The 18065-nt window shown below is 43.7% G+C and overlaps 1 protein-coding gene across 1 annotated transcript in view; it reads right to left on the bottom strand.

Moving 5' to 3' along the window:
* LOC114644700 (NACHT, LRR and PYD domains-containing protein 12-like) overlaps window positions 1-18065 on the bottom strand; it is a 129896-nt gene that overhangs the window by 71135 nt on the left and 40696 nt on the right. Inside the window, exon 3 of the mRNA XM_051924012.1 lies at window positions 14166-14414. Within this exon, the coding sequence (XP_051779972.1) occupies window positions 14166-14414 (249 nt within the window). The remainder of the gene's footprint in view (window positions 1-14165; window positions 14415-18065) is intronic.

Here is an 18065-nt window from a genome sequence, read left to right as displayed (position 1 = left end):
GATGATATCACATAATAAAATTTGGATATCCCCTCCTTTAACCGCCACCTTATCGTGGTGGAGGGGTTTGCGTGTCCCAATGATCCTAGGAGCTCTGTTGTCCGGGGCTTTATGCCCCTGGTAGGGCCACCCAAGGCAAACTGGTCCCAGGTGAGGGATGAGAAAAAGAGCGGTTCAGCAGACCTCCTATGATGAATGAAAACTTTGGACGGCGTTTTCCCTCGCCCAGACGCGGGTCACCGGGGCTCCCCTCTGGAGCCAGGCCTGGAGGTGGGGCTCGATGGCGAGAGCCTGGTGGCCGGGATTGCACCTATGGGGCTCGGCTGGGCACAGCCCGAAGAGGCAACGTGGGTCCCCCTTCCCATGGGCTCACCACCTATGGGAGGGGCCAAGGAGGTTGGGTGCAGTGTGAGTTGGGTGGTGGCTGAAGGCGGGGACCTTGGCGGTCCGATCCTCGGCTACAGAAGCTGGCTCTTGGAACGTGGAATGTCACCTCTCTGAAGGGGAAGGAGCCTGAGCTAGTGCGCGAGGTTGAGAGGTTCCGGCTAGATATAGTCGGACTCACCTCGACGCACAGCTTGGACTCTGGAACCAATCTCCTTGAGAGGGGCTGGACTCTCTACCACTCTGGAGTTGCCCCCGGTGAGAGGCGCCGAGCGGGTGTGGGCATACTTATTGCCCCCCGACTTGGAGTCTGTACATTGGGGTTTACCCCGGTGGACAAGAGGGTAGCCTCCCTACGCCTTCGGGTCCTAACTGTTGTTTGTGCGTATGCACCGAACAGCAGTCTGGAGTACCCACCCTTTTTTGGAGTCTCTGGAGGGGGTGCTAGAGGGCATACCTTCTGGGGACTCCCTCATACTGCTGGGAGACTTCAATGCTCACGTGGGCAATGACAGTGAGACCTGGAAGGGCGTGATTGGGAGGAATGGCCCCCCCGATCTGAACCCGAGCGGTGTTTTGTTATTGGACTTCTGTGCCCGTCACGGATTGTCCATAACGAACACCATGTTCAAGCATAGGGGTGTTCATATGTGCACTTGGCACCCGGACACCCTAGGCCTCAGTTCGATAATTGACTTTGTGGTCGTGTCGTCGAACTTGTGGCCACATGTCTTGGACACTCGGGTGAAGAGAGGGTCGGAGCTGTCAACTGATCACCACCTGGTGGTGAGTTGGCTTCGATGGTGGGGGAGGATGCTGGTCAGGCGTGGTAGGCCCAAACGTGTTGTGAGTGTCTGCTGGGAATGTCTGGCAGAGCCCCCTGTCAGAAGTAGCTTCAACTCCCACCTCCGGCAGAACTTCGACCATGTCCCGAGGGAGGTGGGGGACATCGAGTCCGAATGGGACATGTTCCGTGCCTCTATTGTTGAGGCGGCTGACCGGAGCTGTGGCCGTAAGGTGGTCGGTGCCTGTCGTGGTGGCAATCCCCGAACCCGTTGGTGGACACCGGCGGTGAGGGATGCCGTCAAGCTGAAGAAAGAGTCGTACAGGACCCTTTTGTCCTGTGGGACTCTGGAGGCAGCTGATAGGTACCGGCAGGCCAAGCGGAATGCGGCTTCGGTGGTTGCTGAGGCAAAAACTCGGGCATGGGAAGAGTTTGGGGAGACCATGGAGAACGACTTTCAGACAGCTTCGAGGAGATTCTGGTCCACCGTCCTGCGTCTTAGGAAGGGGAAGCAGTGCAGTGTCAACACTGTATATGGTGGGGATGGTGCGCTGCTGACCTCGACTCGGGACGTTGTGGGTCGGTGGGGGGAGTACTTCGAAGACCTCCTCAATCCCACTAACATGCCTTCCAATGAAGAAGCAGAGCCTGGGGACTCGGAGGTGGGCTCCCCCATCTCTGGGACTGAGGTCACCAAGGTGGTGAAAAAACTCCTTGATGGCAGGGCCCCGGGGGTGGATGAGATACGCCCGGAGTTCCTCAAGGCTCTGGATGTTGTAGGGCTGTCTTGGTTGACACATCTCTGCAACATCGCATGGACATCAGGGACAGTGCCTCTGGATTGGCAGACCGGGGTGGTGGTCCCCCTCTTTAAGAAGGGGGACCGGAGGGTGTGTTCCAACTACAGAGGGATCACACTCCTCAGCCTCCCTGGAAAAGTCTATTCGGGGGTTCTGGAGAGGAGGGTCCGTCGGAGAGTTGAACCTCGGATTCAGGAGGAACAGTGTGGTTTTTGTCCTGGTCACAGAATAGTGGACCAGCTCTACACCCTTAGCAGAGTCCTGGAGGGTGCATGGGAGTTCGCCCAACCAGTCTACATGTGTTTTGTGGACTTGGAAAAGGCGTTCGACCGTGTCCCTCGGGGAATCCTGTGGGGGGTGCTCCGGGAGTATGGGGTACCGGACCCCCTGATAAGGGCTGTTCGGTCCCTGTACAACCGGTGTCAGAGCTTGGTCCGCATTGCCGGCAGTAAGTCGAACCCGTTTCCAGTGAGAGTTGGACTCCACCAGGGCTGCCCTTTGTCACCGATTCTGTTCATAACTTTTATGGACAGAATTTCTAGGCGCAGCCAGGGTGTTGAGGGGGTCCGGTTTGGTGGACTCAGGATTGGGTCACTGCTTTTTGCAGATGATGTTGTCCTGTTTGCTTCATCAGGCCGTGATCTTCAGCTCTCTCTGGATCGGTTCGCAGCCGAGTGTGAAGCGGCTGGGATGGGAATCAGCACCTCCAAATCCGAGACCATGGTCCTCAGCCGGAAAAGGGTGGAGTGCCCTCTCAGGGTTGGGAGTGAGATCCTGCCCCAAGTGGAGGAGTTCAAGTATCTCGGGGTTTTGTTCACGAGTGAGGGAAGAATGGAGCGTGAGATCGACAGGCGGATTGGTGCGGCGTCTGCAGTGATACGGGCTCTGCATCGGTCTGTCGTGGTGAAAAAGGAGCTGAGCCATAAGGCAAAGCTCTCAATTTACCAGTCGATCTATGTTCCTACCCTCACCTATGGTCATGAGCTATGGGTAGTGACCGAAAGAACGAGATCACGAATACAAGCGGCTGAAATGAGTTTCCTCCGCAGGGTGTCTGGGCTTTCCCTTAAAGATAGGGTGAGAAGCTCAGTCATCCGGGAGGGGCTCAGAGTAGAGCTGCTGCTCCTCCACATCGAGAGGAGTCAGATGAGGTGGCTCGGGCATCTGATCAGGATGCCTCCTGGATGCCTCCCTGGTGAGGTGTTCCGGGCACGTCCAACCGGGAGGAGGCCCCGGGGAAGACCCAGGACACGCTGGAGGGACTATGTCTCCCAGCTGGCCTGGGAACGCCTTGGGATTCTCCCGGAAGAGCTAGAAGAAGTGGCCGGGGAGAGGGAAGTCTGGGCATCTCTGCTCAAGCAGTTGCCCCCGCGACCCGACCTCGGATAAGCAGAAGAAGATGGATGGATGGATGGATGGATGAGATTTGGATATATTTAGAGTCATAGAGACCTCATCCATCAAGGTGCCTCCCCCATTTGGCCATTCCATGGCTGAAACAGTCCTGGGCCAGCCAATCCGATGAAAGGACCCCTCTTTCTCACGATTCCTGCGATCCTCCATCAGGGATGACTTTACCTTAGGCAGACAAAACAACTTGACAGGTGGGCCATGGCAACAACTGCCACATTTGAGTACCGAGAAGAGAAACAGAATAGGTGAGGGTTAGTATCCAATTCTAACTATCATATTACTTATGTTTTAGTGCTAATGACTAACAACAGAGATGCAGTCTGTACAGTTAATCAGCAGCTCTAGTCAGGGTGTGCTAAACTGAAGTAGTGAGTCTTCAGCCGGGATTTAAAAGCTGAGACCGAAGGGGCATCTCTTATAGTAGCAGGCAGGCCATTCCACAGTTTAGGGGTCCTGTAACTAAAAGCTCGACCTCCCACTGTTATTTTATTAATCCTTGGAATCATAAGCAGACCGGCATCTTGAGATCTTAATGGGTGCTCTGGTTTTTAAGTCATGATAAGTTCAGACAAGTAACCTTGGCCATTTAATGCTTTATATGTTAAAAGGAGGATTTTGAAGTCTGCCCTAAACTTAACCGGGAGCCAGTGTAAGGATTTAAGAACTGGAGTTATGTGTTCATATTTTCTTGTTCTTTTAATAATTCTTGCAGCCACATTTTGTATTAACTAGAGGCTGAATAGAAAACAGTTTGAACATCCAGTGAACACCGCATTGCAGTAGTCAGTCCTACTAGAGATAAATGTATGATTTATTTTCTCAGACTCCTGTTTATTTAGAAAGCGCCTTAATTTCCTCACATTTTTAAAGATGGAAGAAATAAATGATGAAAGGCGCTAATGAATGGAGAGCAAAACTGCCACTGGGTTCATCAGATCATTACTGTGTCCAGCTTATTCCAATCCATAAATCCATCTTTAAGAGAAAAAAGCCGGAAAGCAAACAAATTCAATTCTGGGATGAGAACTCTGTTGAGTACCTGCATGACTGTTTTGAGTGCACTGACTGGTCAGAATTTGAGAAATCCTGTGCTGACATCAATGAACTGATAGACACTGTAAGCTGATATACATGCAGTTCTGTGAGGATGTCATAATACTCACAAAATCAGCCGTGGATTATCAGAGATCTAAAAGAACTGATAACCCAAAAAATAGGGTATTTCTACATGGAACATTAACGGGACAGAAAAAATAACAGAAGTAGGTGAAACATGAAATAAAACAGACAAAGCAGAAGGATAAGGACAGGATAGAGAGGAACTGCAGACTGATAACTGGGGCTCATTATGGAATGGTATGAAGATGATGGCTGGTATTCAAACAAAAATCGATAATCGAGTTGAACTGGCAAGGGTCAGAGCTGACTATCAGTTGACACAAAACTTGAATGAGTTCTACTCAAGATATGAAACAAAGGATTTCACTTCAGAAGTACTGTAAGTCAACAAAAAAAAACAGACCGAGGACTGGAGCCGGGAGTCAGCCGTTCTTTAACCAGAATGATGTCACAACGGTCTTTAAACAAACAAAAATAAAAAAAGCTCAGGTCCAGATGGAATAAGTGGCCATCTGCTTCACTACTGTGCAGAGGAGCTCTCTCCAATATTCCCTTCATATCTGAAATTTACTTGGATTTACAGCAAGTGCCCAGCCTACAGAAACAGGAGACTGTTATTCCAATGGCAAAAACTGCACACTGCAAAGGATGAAGTGACTTTAGAGCAGTGGCATTAACGTCTCATATCATAAAATCCTTTAATTAAAACAACTGCTTCACAAAAGTGAGGCTCTTCTGGACCAGACAGAGAAAAGAGGGACGTGGAGGACGCCACAGCAATACTTCTGAATTTACTGTATGAGCACTTGGAAGGATCAAAAAACCACACAAGATTGCAGTTAATAGACATTTGGTCAGCTTTTAACACAAAGCAGGCCCACATTTTAGTTGAGAAACTGATTGATCAGTTCTGTTTGGACCATAACTTGGTGGAGTGGATTCTGGACCTTTTAACAAACTGAACACAAAGAGTGGGTGTCAATGTCTGTTTATCTGATAGCCTAACTACAACTGTGGGTACTCTGCAAGGATGCTACCCATCACCTCTTCTGGTTATCCTGCATACAAATGACTGCAGGATTCACACAAGGTTAGACACATCCTGAAATGGGCAGACGACTCTGTCATTCTGAGTCTTCTACAAGATAAGGAAGACAGTCATGGACCTCTTGTAGATAAGTTTGTACAATGGTGTGGTCACACTAATTTATGACTTAATATTTCTAAGAAAAGATATATGGTTGTAGATCTCAGGTGCTCTCCACCATCCACTGTCTCAACTTTAATTAAAGGGAGAGAAAGTGGAGATGGTAGAGAAATATAAATATTTGGGAACAATCATTAAGAACAAACTAAACTTTGATCTTAACACAGTGCAAATCTGTAAAAAAAAGGGTCGTCACGACTTTTCTTTCTTAGGAAACTCAACTGTTTTAAAATGGACAAGTCTTTCATTGAATCCATTGTTACATTTTGTTTTATCTGTTGGTTTGGCAACCTCAGCAATAAGAGTATAAGTCATCTTCACAGCATTATAAAAATTGGCAGTAAAATTATTGGTTCACAGCGGACCTCTACCACTGACATTGCAAACAGATTAAAATGAAAGCAGACTCAATTCTGTCTGACAGATGCCATCCCCCTTTCTTTAGATTCCAGCTGTTGTCATCAGGCTACAGATTTTGTTTTCCAAAGGTAAACAACAACAGCGTTAAGAACCATTTTATTTCTAGAGCTATAAGCATTTTAAATTTTGTTACTAGTAGGGATGCTGCTAAATGTTAAATTGTGCATTATTTCGTGTACTGTTGAAAGTAATTATTCTTCTTTGTATTGATCTTGAGCGTGTGTTTATGCAATAACATTGTTTGTCAAATATTGTGTCTTTGGAGAGTGTGAACGTGATCAAGAGAATAAAACTGAATAAAAAAAAAAGTACCGTAAATTTACAGCGGCTGTTATAGACTCCAATCAAATGTATGTTTTTATTCAATAATACTACTAATAATAGCAGCCAGTTTCTGTAGCCGAGGATCGGACCGCCAAGGTCCCCGCCTTCGGCCACCACCCAACTCACACTGCACCCGACCTCCTTGGCCCCTCCCATAGGTGGTGAGCCCATGGGAAGGGGGACCCACGTTGCCTCTTCGGGCTGTGCCCGGCCGAGCCCCATGGGTGCAGGCCCGGCCACCAGGCGCTCGCCATCGAGCCCCACCTCCAGGCCTGGCTCCAGAGTGGGGCCCCGGTGACCCGCGTCCGGGCAAGGGAAAACGCCGTCCAAAATTGTTTTTCTTCATAGGAGGTTTGTTTAACCGCTCTTTGTCTCATCCCTCACCTAGGACCAGTTTGCCTTGGGTGGCCCTACCAGGGGCATAAAGCCCCGGACAACAGAGCTCCTATGATCATTGGGACACGCAAACCCCTCCACCACTCCTCAGCCTCCCTGGAAAAGTCTATTCAGGGGTCCTGGAGAGGAGGGTCCGTCGGATAGTCGAGTCTCGGATTCAGGAGGAACAGTGTGGTTTTTGTCCTGGTCGCGGAACAGTGGACCAGCTCTATACCCTTAGCAGGGTCCTGGAGGGTGCATGGGAGTTTGCCCAACCAGTCTACATGTGTTTTGTGGACTTAGAAAAGGCATTCGACCGTGTCCCTCGGGGAATCCTGTGGGGGGTACTCCGAGAGTATGGGGTACCGGCCCCCCTGATAAGGGCTGTTCAGTCCCTGTACGATCGGTGCCAGAGCTTGGTCCGCATTGCCGGCAGTAAGTCGAACCCGTTTCCAGTGAGAGTTGGACTCCGCCAGGGCTGCCCTTTGTCACCGATTCTGTTCATAACTTTTATGGACAGAATTTCTAGGCGCAGCCAGGGTGTTGAGGGGGTCCGGTTTGGTGGGCTCAGGATTGGGTCACTGCTTTTTGCAGATGATGTTGTCCTGTTTGCTTCATCAGGCCGTGATCTTCAGCTCTCTCTGGATCGGTTCGCAGCCGAGTGTGAAGCGGCTGGGATGAGAATCAGCACCTCCAAATCCGAGACCATGGTCCTCAGCCGGAAAAGGGTGGAGTGCCCTCTCAGGGTTGGTAGCGAGATCCTACCCCAAGTGGAGGAGTTCAAGTATCTCGGGGTCTTGTTCACGAGTGAGGGAAGAATGGAGCGTGAGATCGACAGGCGGATCGGTGCGGCATCCGCAGTAATGCGGGCATTGCATCGGTCTGTCGTGGTGAAAAAGGAGCTGAGCCGCAAGGCGAAGCTCTCAATTTACCAGTCGATCTATGTTCCTACCCTCACCTATGGTCATGAGCTATGGGTAGTGACCGAAAGAACGAGATCGCGAATACAAGCGGCTGAAATGAGTTTCCTCCGCAGGGTGTCTGGGCTTTCCCTTAAAGATAGGGTGAGAAGCTCAGTCATCCGGGAGGGGCTCAGAGTAGAGCCGCTGCTCCTCCGCATCGAGAGGAGTCAGATGAGGTGGCTCGGGCATCTGATCAGGATGCCTCCTGGACGCCTCCCTGGTGAGGTGTTCCGGGCACGTCCAACCGGGAGGAGGCCCCGGGGAAGACCCAGGACACGCTGGAGGGACTATGTCTCTCGACTGGCCTGGGAACGCCTTGGGATTCTTCCGGAAGAGCTAGAAGAAGTGGCTGGGGAGAGGGAAGTCTGGGCATCTCTGCTCAAGCTGCTGCCCCCGCGACCCGACCTCGGATAAGCGGGAGACAATGGATGGATGGATGGATAATAGCAGCTCACTACTCAAAACAGTAAATGTGGAGAGGACCCGGAATCAAACAGGCAACCTCTTGATTATGAGACAGCAGTTCTTACCTCGTCACCATCCAATGAGTCATGTGTACTTTGTATCCTAAACCAATTTCTTTTTCTTCAGTTATATTCTTGAATAAAAGTGCACTTGTTTTGTTATACATTTTGTGAAAGTGTTTATTTGATATTTGGAGCTCTGTCTTCACACATTATACACTTCACATCAGCATTTTGTCATTATTATTATAACATGAAAAAAGTTTCTGTTTTACTTATGTGTTCAGCATTTCTCGCATTACATTTCCTGTCATCCTACATTTACACAGATCGTTGTAGACACAGAAAACACATGAAATAGATGTATTCCAAATAACGATATATTATTTACCCTCTACAATTTCAGACACCTCACTCCCATATAAACATATTTCAGCTGTGAGAATTTCGCGTCTGACTTCAGCTGTATCGGTGCAGGATGGGATAGCAGGCTGCCTGCTGCCAGTGTTGATTGACACATTTGCAAAACAAAGATGCTGATGAGAAGGTGCAAGAGAATTTAAGGTGGCCCGGCATTACGGCTTTCGTAGGCTTCAAAGATTCAAGTGTTAATTCTGGATGCATTTTGAAGATACAATGTTGCCAATGCCATTATAGATATCACTAATTGTAGCATATTCATCCAGTACAGTCCTCACGCATTCTTAAATACTTCCCACTGAATGCTCCCAAAGCGCCTGATCAAATTCTTCAGTACATTCTTTAACAGTCTCAATTATAGAGGGGCCTGCTTGAGAACATATGGTCTGACAGTCAAAGACAGGTGCAGGGCACAGCCCCATAGGTCCTTTAACTTCACTTTATACACAATCAACAATGCTCTGTTCCCTTACTTGGAGAATTAATGTGCTGATGATACTTTGGAAGCACAGTCTTAACTCACAGTTGTTAAAATTGCCTGCGACAATGAAAACAGCATGCGAGTGTAAACTTTCTTGAATGTTGATAGTCTCCTATAAAACTCCAAATGCTTCAGCAGAATTTGTGTGTCAGAATGTGAACAACCAGCAGAAAGCTAGCAATAAACTCTCTCAACAGATATAAGGGTCCATATTTCACTAGCAAAAATTTTGCAGACATTGTGCAGTGTCTGCTGATGGTCTGTGCATCCAAACACCACCATTTGTTGATGTAAAGGCATACTCCACAAACTCCTGATGCCACAGTATCATCCCACAATAAATATTATGCATGGGAAGTCGAATGACTGAGTCCAGTGTATATTTTGATAGCCAGGATTTCATGAAAATAAAAGCACAGGACGGTCTAATTTCAAATCAAGTTGTAATCCTGGCCCTGAGTCCATCCATCTTATTTTCAAGTGTGCAAATATTCGCTAACATGACTCCAGAGTTTACATCAGGCTTGTTTCTTAGACTTTGTGTGTTCTCTCTGGGTGTGTTTTGGTATATTTAGACCCTCCAGCATCCTCTTATTATACAGATAAACGTTATTACTGGTGACATCAGTGATCATCACATTCCTGGTGAAATTGTGTCCCCAGATTCCTCAATAAATTTTAAATGTCGGTCACAACTATCAGACCAGACTGGATGGGCGGGAGCCTCCCTGACATGAATCGTTTAAAGCAGGGGTGGGTAAAGTCATTCCTGGAGGGCCGCAGTGGCTGCGGGTTTTTGTTCCAACCCAGTTGCTTAATTAGAAAACAATCCTTGCCAATAATTACATTTCATGGCTTATTAGTGCTTTAACTCTGCTATGTCAAGTCATTCTCATATCCTAGATTTTTTTTCCATTCTAAGGATATCATCCAAATACGCTGAAGAGTAAAATGGATGGGTAATTCTCAATCCTTCACTTTTTTCTCTTCTCTTTCCTTCCAAGTATTTAATTAAACCAAATAGTGCACAATAAATACACACAGAGGTGTAAAGGGTAACAAGCAAAATGGATAACTGCTGGTTTCTTTTGTCATTTGCATCTTATTGCTAATAAGGAGTAATTAAAAACCGAGAATGCAGCTTTTTAAGACTTAAATAAGCAATAAGGGTTCAAAATCTTAATGAGGGAGACAACTAAAATGAAGCCGAAGTGTTTCTAGAGCAATAAGTGCTTCTTATTAAACAATTGAGTTGGAACAAAAACCTGCAGCCACTGCGGCCCTCCAGGAATGACTTTGCCCACCCCTGGTTTAAAGGGTTAGTTATGGCTCAACTAAAAGGTAACATGGCCTCAGCTCAGCAACATAATAAGGACTGCTGTGCTGTAATCACATAGTGGACAATAAAAGATTTTGTCTAAAGATACAGTGCAGGAGTATCCAGGAGTTTAATTTCATTTTACTGTAATGTACCTTTGATCTTTGACAGAAGAATGTAAGAAATCATCTAATGAGAGCAGGTCCATTAAGTCTACTAAATACACCAGTTCATGATAACAAAAATGTCCTAAAATCTTCACTTTGTCAAGCAAATGACCAACATATTTTATTTTGATCACTTGGCCTTTGTGTTAGCAATGCTACTCACTCCATTTTCTTGTAACCATTTAGGATTTCAGTCAGCTCTCTGTAGTTACTTTTCCATAGTAGATGAATTTATAAAAAATAGAAGCTGAGGGGCACCGGCCATTTGCTTTTCTGCCCCCTTCCTAAGCACTTTAATGCTTGTCACCCCCTTGGCTGTTCTCTTCCTGTCAAAACTCTGACTAAGCCTTTACGGACTGATGTTTGGTTCTTCACTTATATTGTTCTGGTCTTTGTTTTTTATTTCTAATTTCCCTCTTCTTTTCTCTCTTATGTGCTCATACATTCTGTATTTGGCACAAATGTTTTTTGACCTGGATACACAATATGTTGTTATGTTGCAGTCTTATGCTAAAATCATTTAAACTGAGTTTTTTTCTCTTATGAAACAACACTCAATACCTAAGAATGACATATTTATTAATAATTAAAAACTGAAATATCCCATTGACAAAAGTATTCAGACCTTTTACTCAGTACTTCATTAAAGCTCCTTTGGCCTGGGGTCTTCTTGGGTCTGACATGAGAAGCTTTGCATACCTGGATCTGGGGTGTCACACACATGCACATGGGAGCCAACCACAGGGACCAAAAGAAGGGAATTCTATGCCCGTGGCAGGGTGCACTCAACACTATTATTTTGTCCCCGCAGACCAGATACAGGAAATTCTGCCTGAGTATGAAGATGGCACTTCCACCTCAGCTTCCTTAAACCTCCCTACAAAACCCAACTTCCTTCCTCCGTTGGGCAGTTCTGTTTTGGACTCACTATTGTACTCTGTTTTGCTGAAAGCTTAGCCTTTTGCAGCCAAGGTCAAGTACACGGGTGGCTGCCCCAAACCTTTGTTTTGTGTCGAGGCTCATCATTTCACAGGGGATTTCTATCCCATTCTTCTCTGCAGATCATCTCATGCTCTGTCAGGTTTAATAGGAGACCATTAGTAGACGCATATTTTCAGGTCTCTGCAGAGATGTTCATCTGGGTTCAAGTGGGCTCTGGTCAGAGTTGTTCCTAAGTTACTCCTGACTTGCTTTGTGCTTAGAGTCACTGACCAGTTGGAACGAGAACCTTCACGCCAGTCTGAAGTCCAGAGCGCTCCAAGTAGGTTTTCATGAGGGATATCTCTGTGCTTTGCTCCAGCCAGGTTTCCTTCAAACCCTGACTTATTTGCCTTTTTGCAATGTGTCTTTTACTGAGGAGAGGCTTCTTCTTGGCCACTGCATCAGAGTGGTGAAGTGCTACAGTGATGGCTGACCTTCTGGAAGTTTCTTCCATGTCCACACAGGTTATCTGGAAATCAGCAATAGTGACCATTGGGTTCTTGGTTATCTCTCTTACCAAAGCCTGTCTCTCCCAATTATTCAATTTGGCCAGGTGGCCAGCTCTAGGAAGAGTTGTGGTTGTTCCAAACTTATTTCATATAATAATTATGGAGGTCACTGTGCTCTTCAGTGCTACAGCCTTCTCCCATTCTGTGCCTCAACACAATACTATCTCTAAGCTCTGCAGGCAGTTCCCTTGACCTCACAGCTTGACTTTTGCTAACATGTGGACCTTCTATAGACAGGTGGGAACCATTCCTGATCAAGTTCAGTCAATCGAATTAAACACAGGTGGGTTCCAAACAAGGTGTAGAAACATTTCAGTAATGATAAATAGAACATGATGAGCCACATTTCAAGTGTCATAATAAAGGTTCTGAATACTCGTATCCACGTGATATTTCAGTTTTTAGATTTTTATAAATTGGCAAAAGTTTCTAAAATCTTGTTTTCACTTTGTGATTTGCTTGATGTGGGAAAAATGAATAATTTAACAGCATAACAACATCATAGAACATGTAAAAAGTGAATGGTCTGCAGACTGTATGAAGGTGCTGTATTTTCAAAATAATACATAAAAGTCAACCAACCCAATGGCCATCACTTCTTTGTCATGTTATCACATGCACTGGTGGCATAGTGACAACTCCCTGCTGAGTGCCACTTCAAACAGGACCAAAGGGTTTTCCTTTTCTGTAAACCTATATAATTATATTCAACTGAAAACTTTCAAAAAGTGTTGCTCCAAGTCCTTCTCATCAGCAGACATCTGACCCAACCCCCTTTACAGAATTAAAGCTACAGAAGCAGGACAGACTAATGGAGCCCCTACTTATTGTACACAAAGGCATGATTAATCAACTTAAACTTTAATACATGCATTTACATATTATTATACAAATGGCTCTTACAGGTGGTCTCTAGCACACCCTCAGTCTCACAGCTCTTTTAGTTCCAAACCTCCTCTCCAACATTTGAGCCATTCTATGAAGACTCAAATCCCTTTTTACATAAATGGCCAAGCTGTTTGATCATGATGCACTTTTTTCAGTAATGTGTATCCATTTATTTTCTACTCATCTCCATCTTCAGACATCTACGTTTTTTTTTAATTCTAATATTTTTATTTATTGTCACACGCAGATCCATCTACTGGTACAGGCAGCAATTGAACTGATGTCCTCAACGTCCAGTCCAGGGTCTTAGGCAGGATGTCACACCAACTGCTTAATTTTATTACATCTGGCATCATAACTTGCAGTTTGTAGTCTCTTATTGATGTTAAATTTACATTTGTCTTGCTTATACATTATTTGAATATACAGTATATTATTTTCTTATAACTACTAATTCATCAACAGTATTGTCTTATAGGGAACTTGAACTACTAAAACTATTTCTTGTTCCCATTTAATTTAAAAATTCTATTTATTAAAAATTTTATATTTGATGTTTTCTGCTCAAACTGGGTCACAAACTGATAGGTGCTTGTGATGACTGAGCCACCTGACTGTGTGTCACAAGCTTGGCCATTGATATCAAAATCACCTGACAGCAAATGATCACATGAACAGCAGAATGCTGTGATTATGCGGTGGGTTTCACGGTAAGACCCCTGCCAGATTTTTACTTTGCTTTTTTTTAAGTCTTATTCTACCCTACGTTGTCAGTTTTATCTCCTTCACTATTTTGTTGTTATCAAGGTAGAAGCTCTTTAGAAACAGTCTCTACCCAGCATGCCCTGTGACCCCAGCATGACAGAACACACTGAATTGATTTATTTCTCCTGTGTGTGTTTCATGAGTCCAAACCCACTTTACTGAGTGAACGGTTTGTGTTGTACTGTGATGGACCTTTCGACTGGAGAGCCCACAACATAACCTGACTCTTCATACTTAGTGTTCACTCCGTTGCTTTTTGTTTGGGGACAAATAATCTTTGAAACTTGTTATTGGCATCGCTCTGAAATGTCATTTTACTAAATTAATAATCATTGATTACTTGGGAGTGATAAGAATAACACATAAATACTGCATGTTACTCACCGTACAGAAGCCATCTTCTCCAGGCATTCTGACACAATGAGGACGAAAGTTTTCTGTGAGTCACGACTGAATGATGAATCCAATATGACCGTAACCTTCTTTACTGACTTATTTATCAAGCGTCCCAGTGTCCTCAGTGTCTCACTATACCAGTGTAAGGACACGTAGACTTCAAATTTCATCATTTCCAAAAATATATTTTGATCTCCACTTTCCAGTACACGTTGACAGCAATTAGATTTCTTCTTCCTGTAATAATCATGAAAACACAATGTTACAAATGAGTCATGTTAACAGAATAACTAACTTCTAAAAAAGATGTAGAAAGCTGACCTAACTACTTGAATAAAATGGAGGCTAACAACAAACATCCTGTGGTGTTAAAAGGATGACTGGGCTGATCCCAGTAACTGTAGCCCAGTAAGCTTAAAGTTCATTACAGGTGAATTAATAGAAGGAATAATTAAGGAGATGATTGAGCAGTACATGTGAAGAGCAGGAGTGTTAGGTCACATTTCACTAACCTTCTGGAATTATATGAAGAACCAACAAAATGATCCGATCAGAGTGGTGCATATGATAGATTAATCTGAACTTTCAGAAAGCCTTTGATAAGGCGCCGCATGAGAGACTAGTAGTCAAACTAAACAAGTTGGAATGCAGGGTGCTGGGTTCAAGATTGGCTCAAACACAGGAAGCAAAGGGAGATGGTGTGGGAAAAATGATCAGGATAAGGTGATGTTAATAGGGGTCAGTGCTGCAGCTGCTGCTTTAACAATCAGACAAAAATAAAATCAATAATCTGGTTAAGTTTGCAGAGGATCCCAGTGAAAAAATAACGTAACTAAAGAATATTAATAACTAGCTGAAATACTGGGAGGAAAATAAAGTTTTTTTTTAATTGTTTGAGAAAAATGTAATTAAAAAAAACGCAACTTTAAAAATAAAAATAAATTAACAAACAATGAAGACTCACTAATGTGCTTGTATTGTTTATTGAAGTACCTTGTTATATACAATGTTTTTAGCTTTTCCATCTTTAGCCAATATATAAAGGTTCTTAGGACTTCCCACCCTTGAACATTCCACATAAAGTTGGATAATAATAGATAATAGATAGCCTATATTTATCAAAATATAATTGCGGAATACATTCAAGGTAGTGTAAAAATGAAGTGAGAAGCAAAGCCTTTTTTAAGGTTTTATTGACAGATTAATTTTTGTTTTGTGGTGTAGTAATAAGTTTTTACATGCAGAATTTTTGACAATGAAAAAAACGTCAAATAAATTAATATTATTATTAGGTTGATTTAATTATATTATCACTACAATATTGTTACAATAACAATAACGTGAAATGAAAATATAGTTAACAAAAACAAATATTAAACGACGAACACATAATACTATGGATTTTTCATGATAAAACTATCAGTTGCTTTTACAGAGCACACCTGGGGTCTCATGTATAATGGCGTGCGTAGAACTCACACTATAACATGGCGTAAGCACAAAAGCGGGAATGTGCGTACGCACAGAAAAATCCAGATGCAGGAATCTGTGCGCACGCAAACTTTCACGTTCTTCCACTACATAAATCCCAATCAGCGTGAAAAGTAACGCACGTGCATGCACCTTCTGTCCCGCCCCAACTCCTCCCAGAATTATGCCTCTTTGAATATGCAAATTGATATAAATAGCCTTCTGTGAAAAGACAATGGGAAAAGCACGGGGGAAAAGAAAAACATACTATTTGTTGGTTTAAACAGTGATATAATCAACAAAAGGAAGTTGATCGAGTGACATAGCGTTGGAGAAACTCGAAAGCTCAAGTTCACAAAGTCGCACAGTGCAGATAAGTTGTCACATATCAAAGTCGGCGTGAAAAGGCGAGTCGTAGCGGACCGTCTGAGTGTCATATGAAAGCTTATTAGGGTACAGAGAAAAAAAATAGGCACACAGTGGGAAAAAAGCACAAAATGTCAACTTTAATCTCGAAATTTCCACTTTAATCACGTAGTTTATTTTGTCATTAAAGTAGAACATCATAAACTTCATCTTAAAATCGTTTATTTTACTAGTTTCTCAAATCCCATCGTAACTAAAGTAGAACGTTAAATGCTTTGTTCTGTGTTTGATCTTCTATGTGCTCTATGTGTGTGAATCACTACGTGTTTCCGTTCTTTCTCTTTCTCTGACAGGACACAGAATCCATTACATTCGTGATATTACAGCTCTCTGAATAATTAAAATACTGAGATGTATACGTGATATCTTTTTCATGACGATAGGAGTTAAAGCATGTTATTAAACATGGGAACACGGTGGCGCAGTGATTGTTCATATCTCACGCAAGAGGCTTGCTGCGCCATGCGCGACCTTTGATGAAATCATTTATTACAGAAGTACTGTCTCTTTCAAACGTACTAACCTCCAATTCCTGTCCTTACTTTTCTTTCTCCAAATAGCTAATCGCCACACAATCAGCTCTGTAATAGACGTTAAGCCATCTGTAAGCTTAGAACGCCGATTCTTCAAACCTTTTATGGAACATTGAAATATCTTCGTAGTACATGTTTAATTATTCTATCCGTCTATCCTTCCAGTGTCGCGTCAGCACCAGCAAGAATACAACGCAAGGCAGGAGCTATCCGTAAACTAGCTAGTGCTGCGGCACCGTGTCCTCACATGTTTAATTATTAACAATACAGATTATTTAAATGAAGTTAAAGTTTTATCTGTATAATATAAGCAACATATTTTGCTGCATTTCATCTTAAAAATGATATCGTCTTCATACGCGCTTTATAAAGTGGAGCAGGTTGTGCAATATTATAACTGTAGTGCAAGTTTACAGTGGGGTAATTGTACTTATAAGTACAAACAGTTCTACAAGGAGCACTTGATGGACTGATTGAGTGTGTTTATAGTTCTGAAACACGAGGTCCGTACAGGAAAGACTTTGACGCGTTTTGCCGTGGCCGAGGTAGTGTGTGCTTGAAACTGTATACCGATATTTCTCTTTCAGATCAGCTGCTGCTGTGATTCCCCACTCAGATACAGTGATATAAATACTTCAAGTGGTGCAGTGAGAGTAATATGGAAAAAGATGATCTGCTGTGGCAACCCTTAACGGGAGCAGCTGAAAGAAGAAGAACAAGATGCAGTGAGAGTAACAACGCTAAAGCAGTTATGGTATTTGGAATACTATGGCAAATTCCCTGGACCATTATATTGCTGCAGGTTAATTTCAATCAGATGCATTACACTAATAAACAATATGCAGTTAATTTCAGTGTATTTATAAAGCCGCGTCCGGAATGTTGTTCTAAGAAAGAAAGGGTAACCACACAGGAACAGTAGCACTGCTTTGACGCTGGGTGCCGCCAGTCTGCAAAACCGAGCGGAGAAATTGCATACGCCAGGGTTTGAGGTACCATGGAAATGTGCGTGGCTTTACGCCAAGTTTAGGTTTTATACATCGCGATTTGAGCATGGAAAGGTTCGTACGCAACATTTCTGTGCGTACGCACCATTTATACATGAGGCCCCAGAAACGTTCCGCACATCATGATATCAAACATAGAAAACTGAAAGATTGTTACAGTCTGCTTTATATATAAGATTTGCTACAATTTTTAAAAGTATAACAAAAATATATGTTCATTAAGTGCAATTTTTCTTTTTTGATTTTATTGAAATCACACAAACATTCCATAAATCCATTTTTACAAAAATAGGATCAAAAGCAAATCAACACCCATCCCTGAGAGAGAGAGAGAGAGCTAGGCCAGCAGAGTAAAACTTAAAGCTAGTACAAATAAGTGAATAGATGAATTAATAAGTGAATAAAGATAAATGGAGTAAAAGAAGGGAGAGAATCTGCTTCCCCAATTTAAA

This window comes from Erpetoichthys calabaricus, chromosome 2 (assembly GCF_900747795.2).
Source record: "Erpetoichthys calabaricus chromosome 2, fErpCal1.3, whole genome shotgun sequence".
NCBI classification, from domain to species: domain Eukaryota; kingdom Metazoa; phylum Chordata; class Cladistia; order Polypteriformes; family Polypteridae; genus Erpetoichthys; species Erpetoichthys calabaricus.
This window is presented reverse-complemented; position numbering and strand designations above follow the sequence as displayed.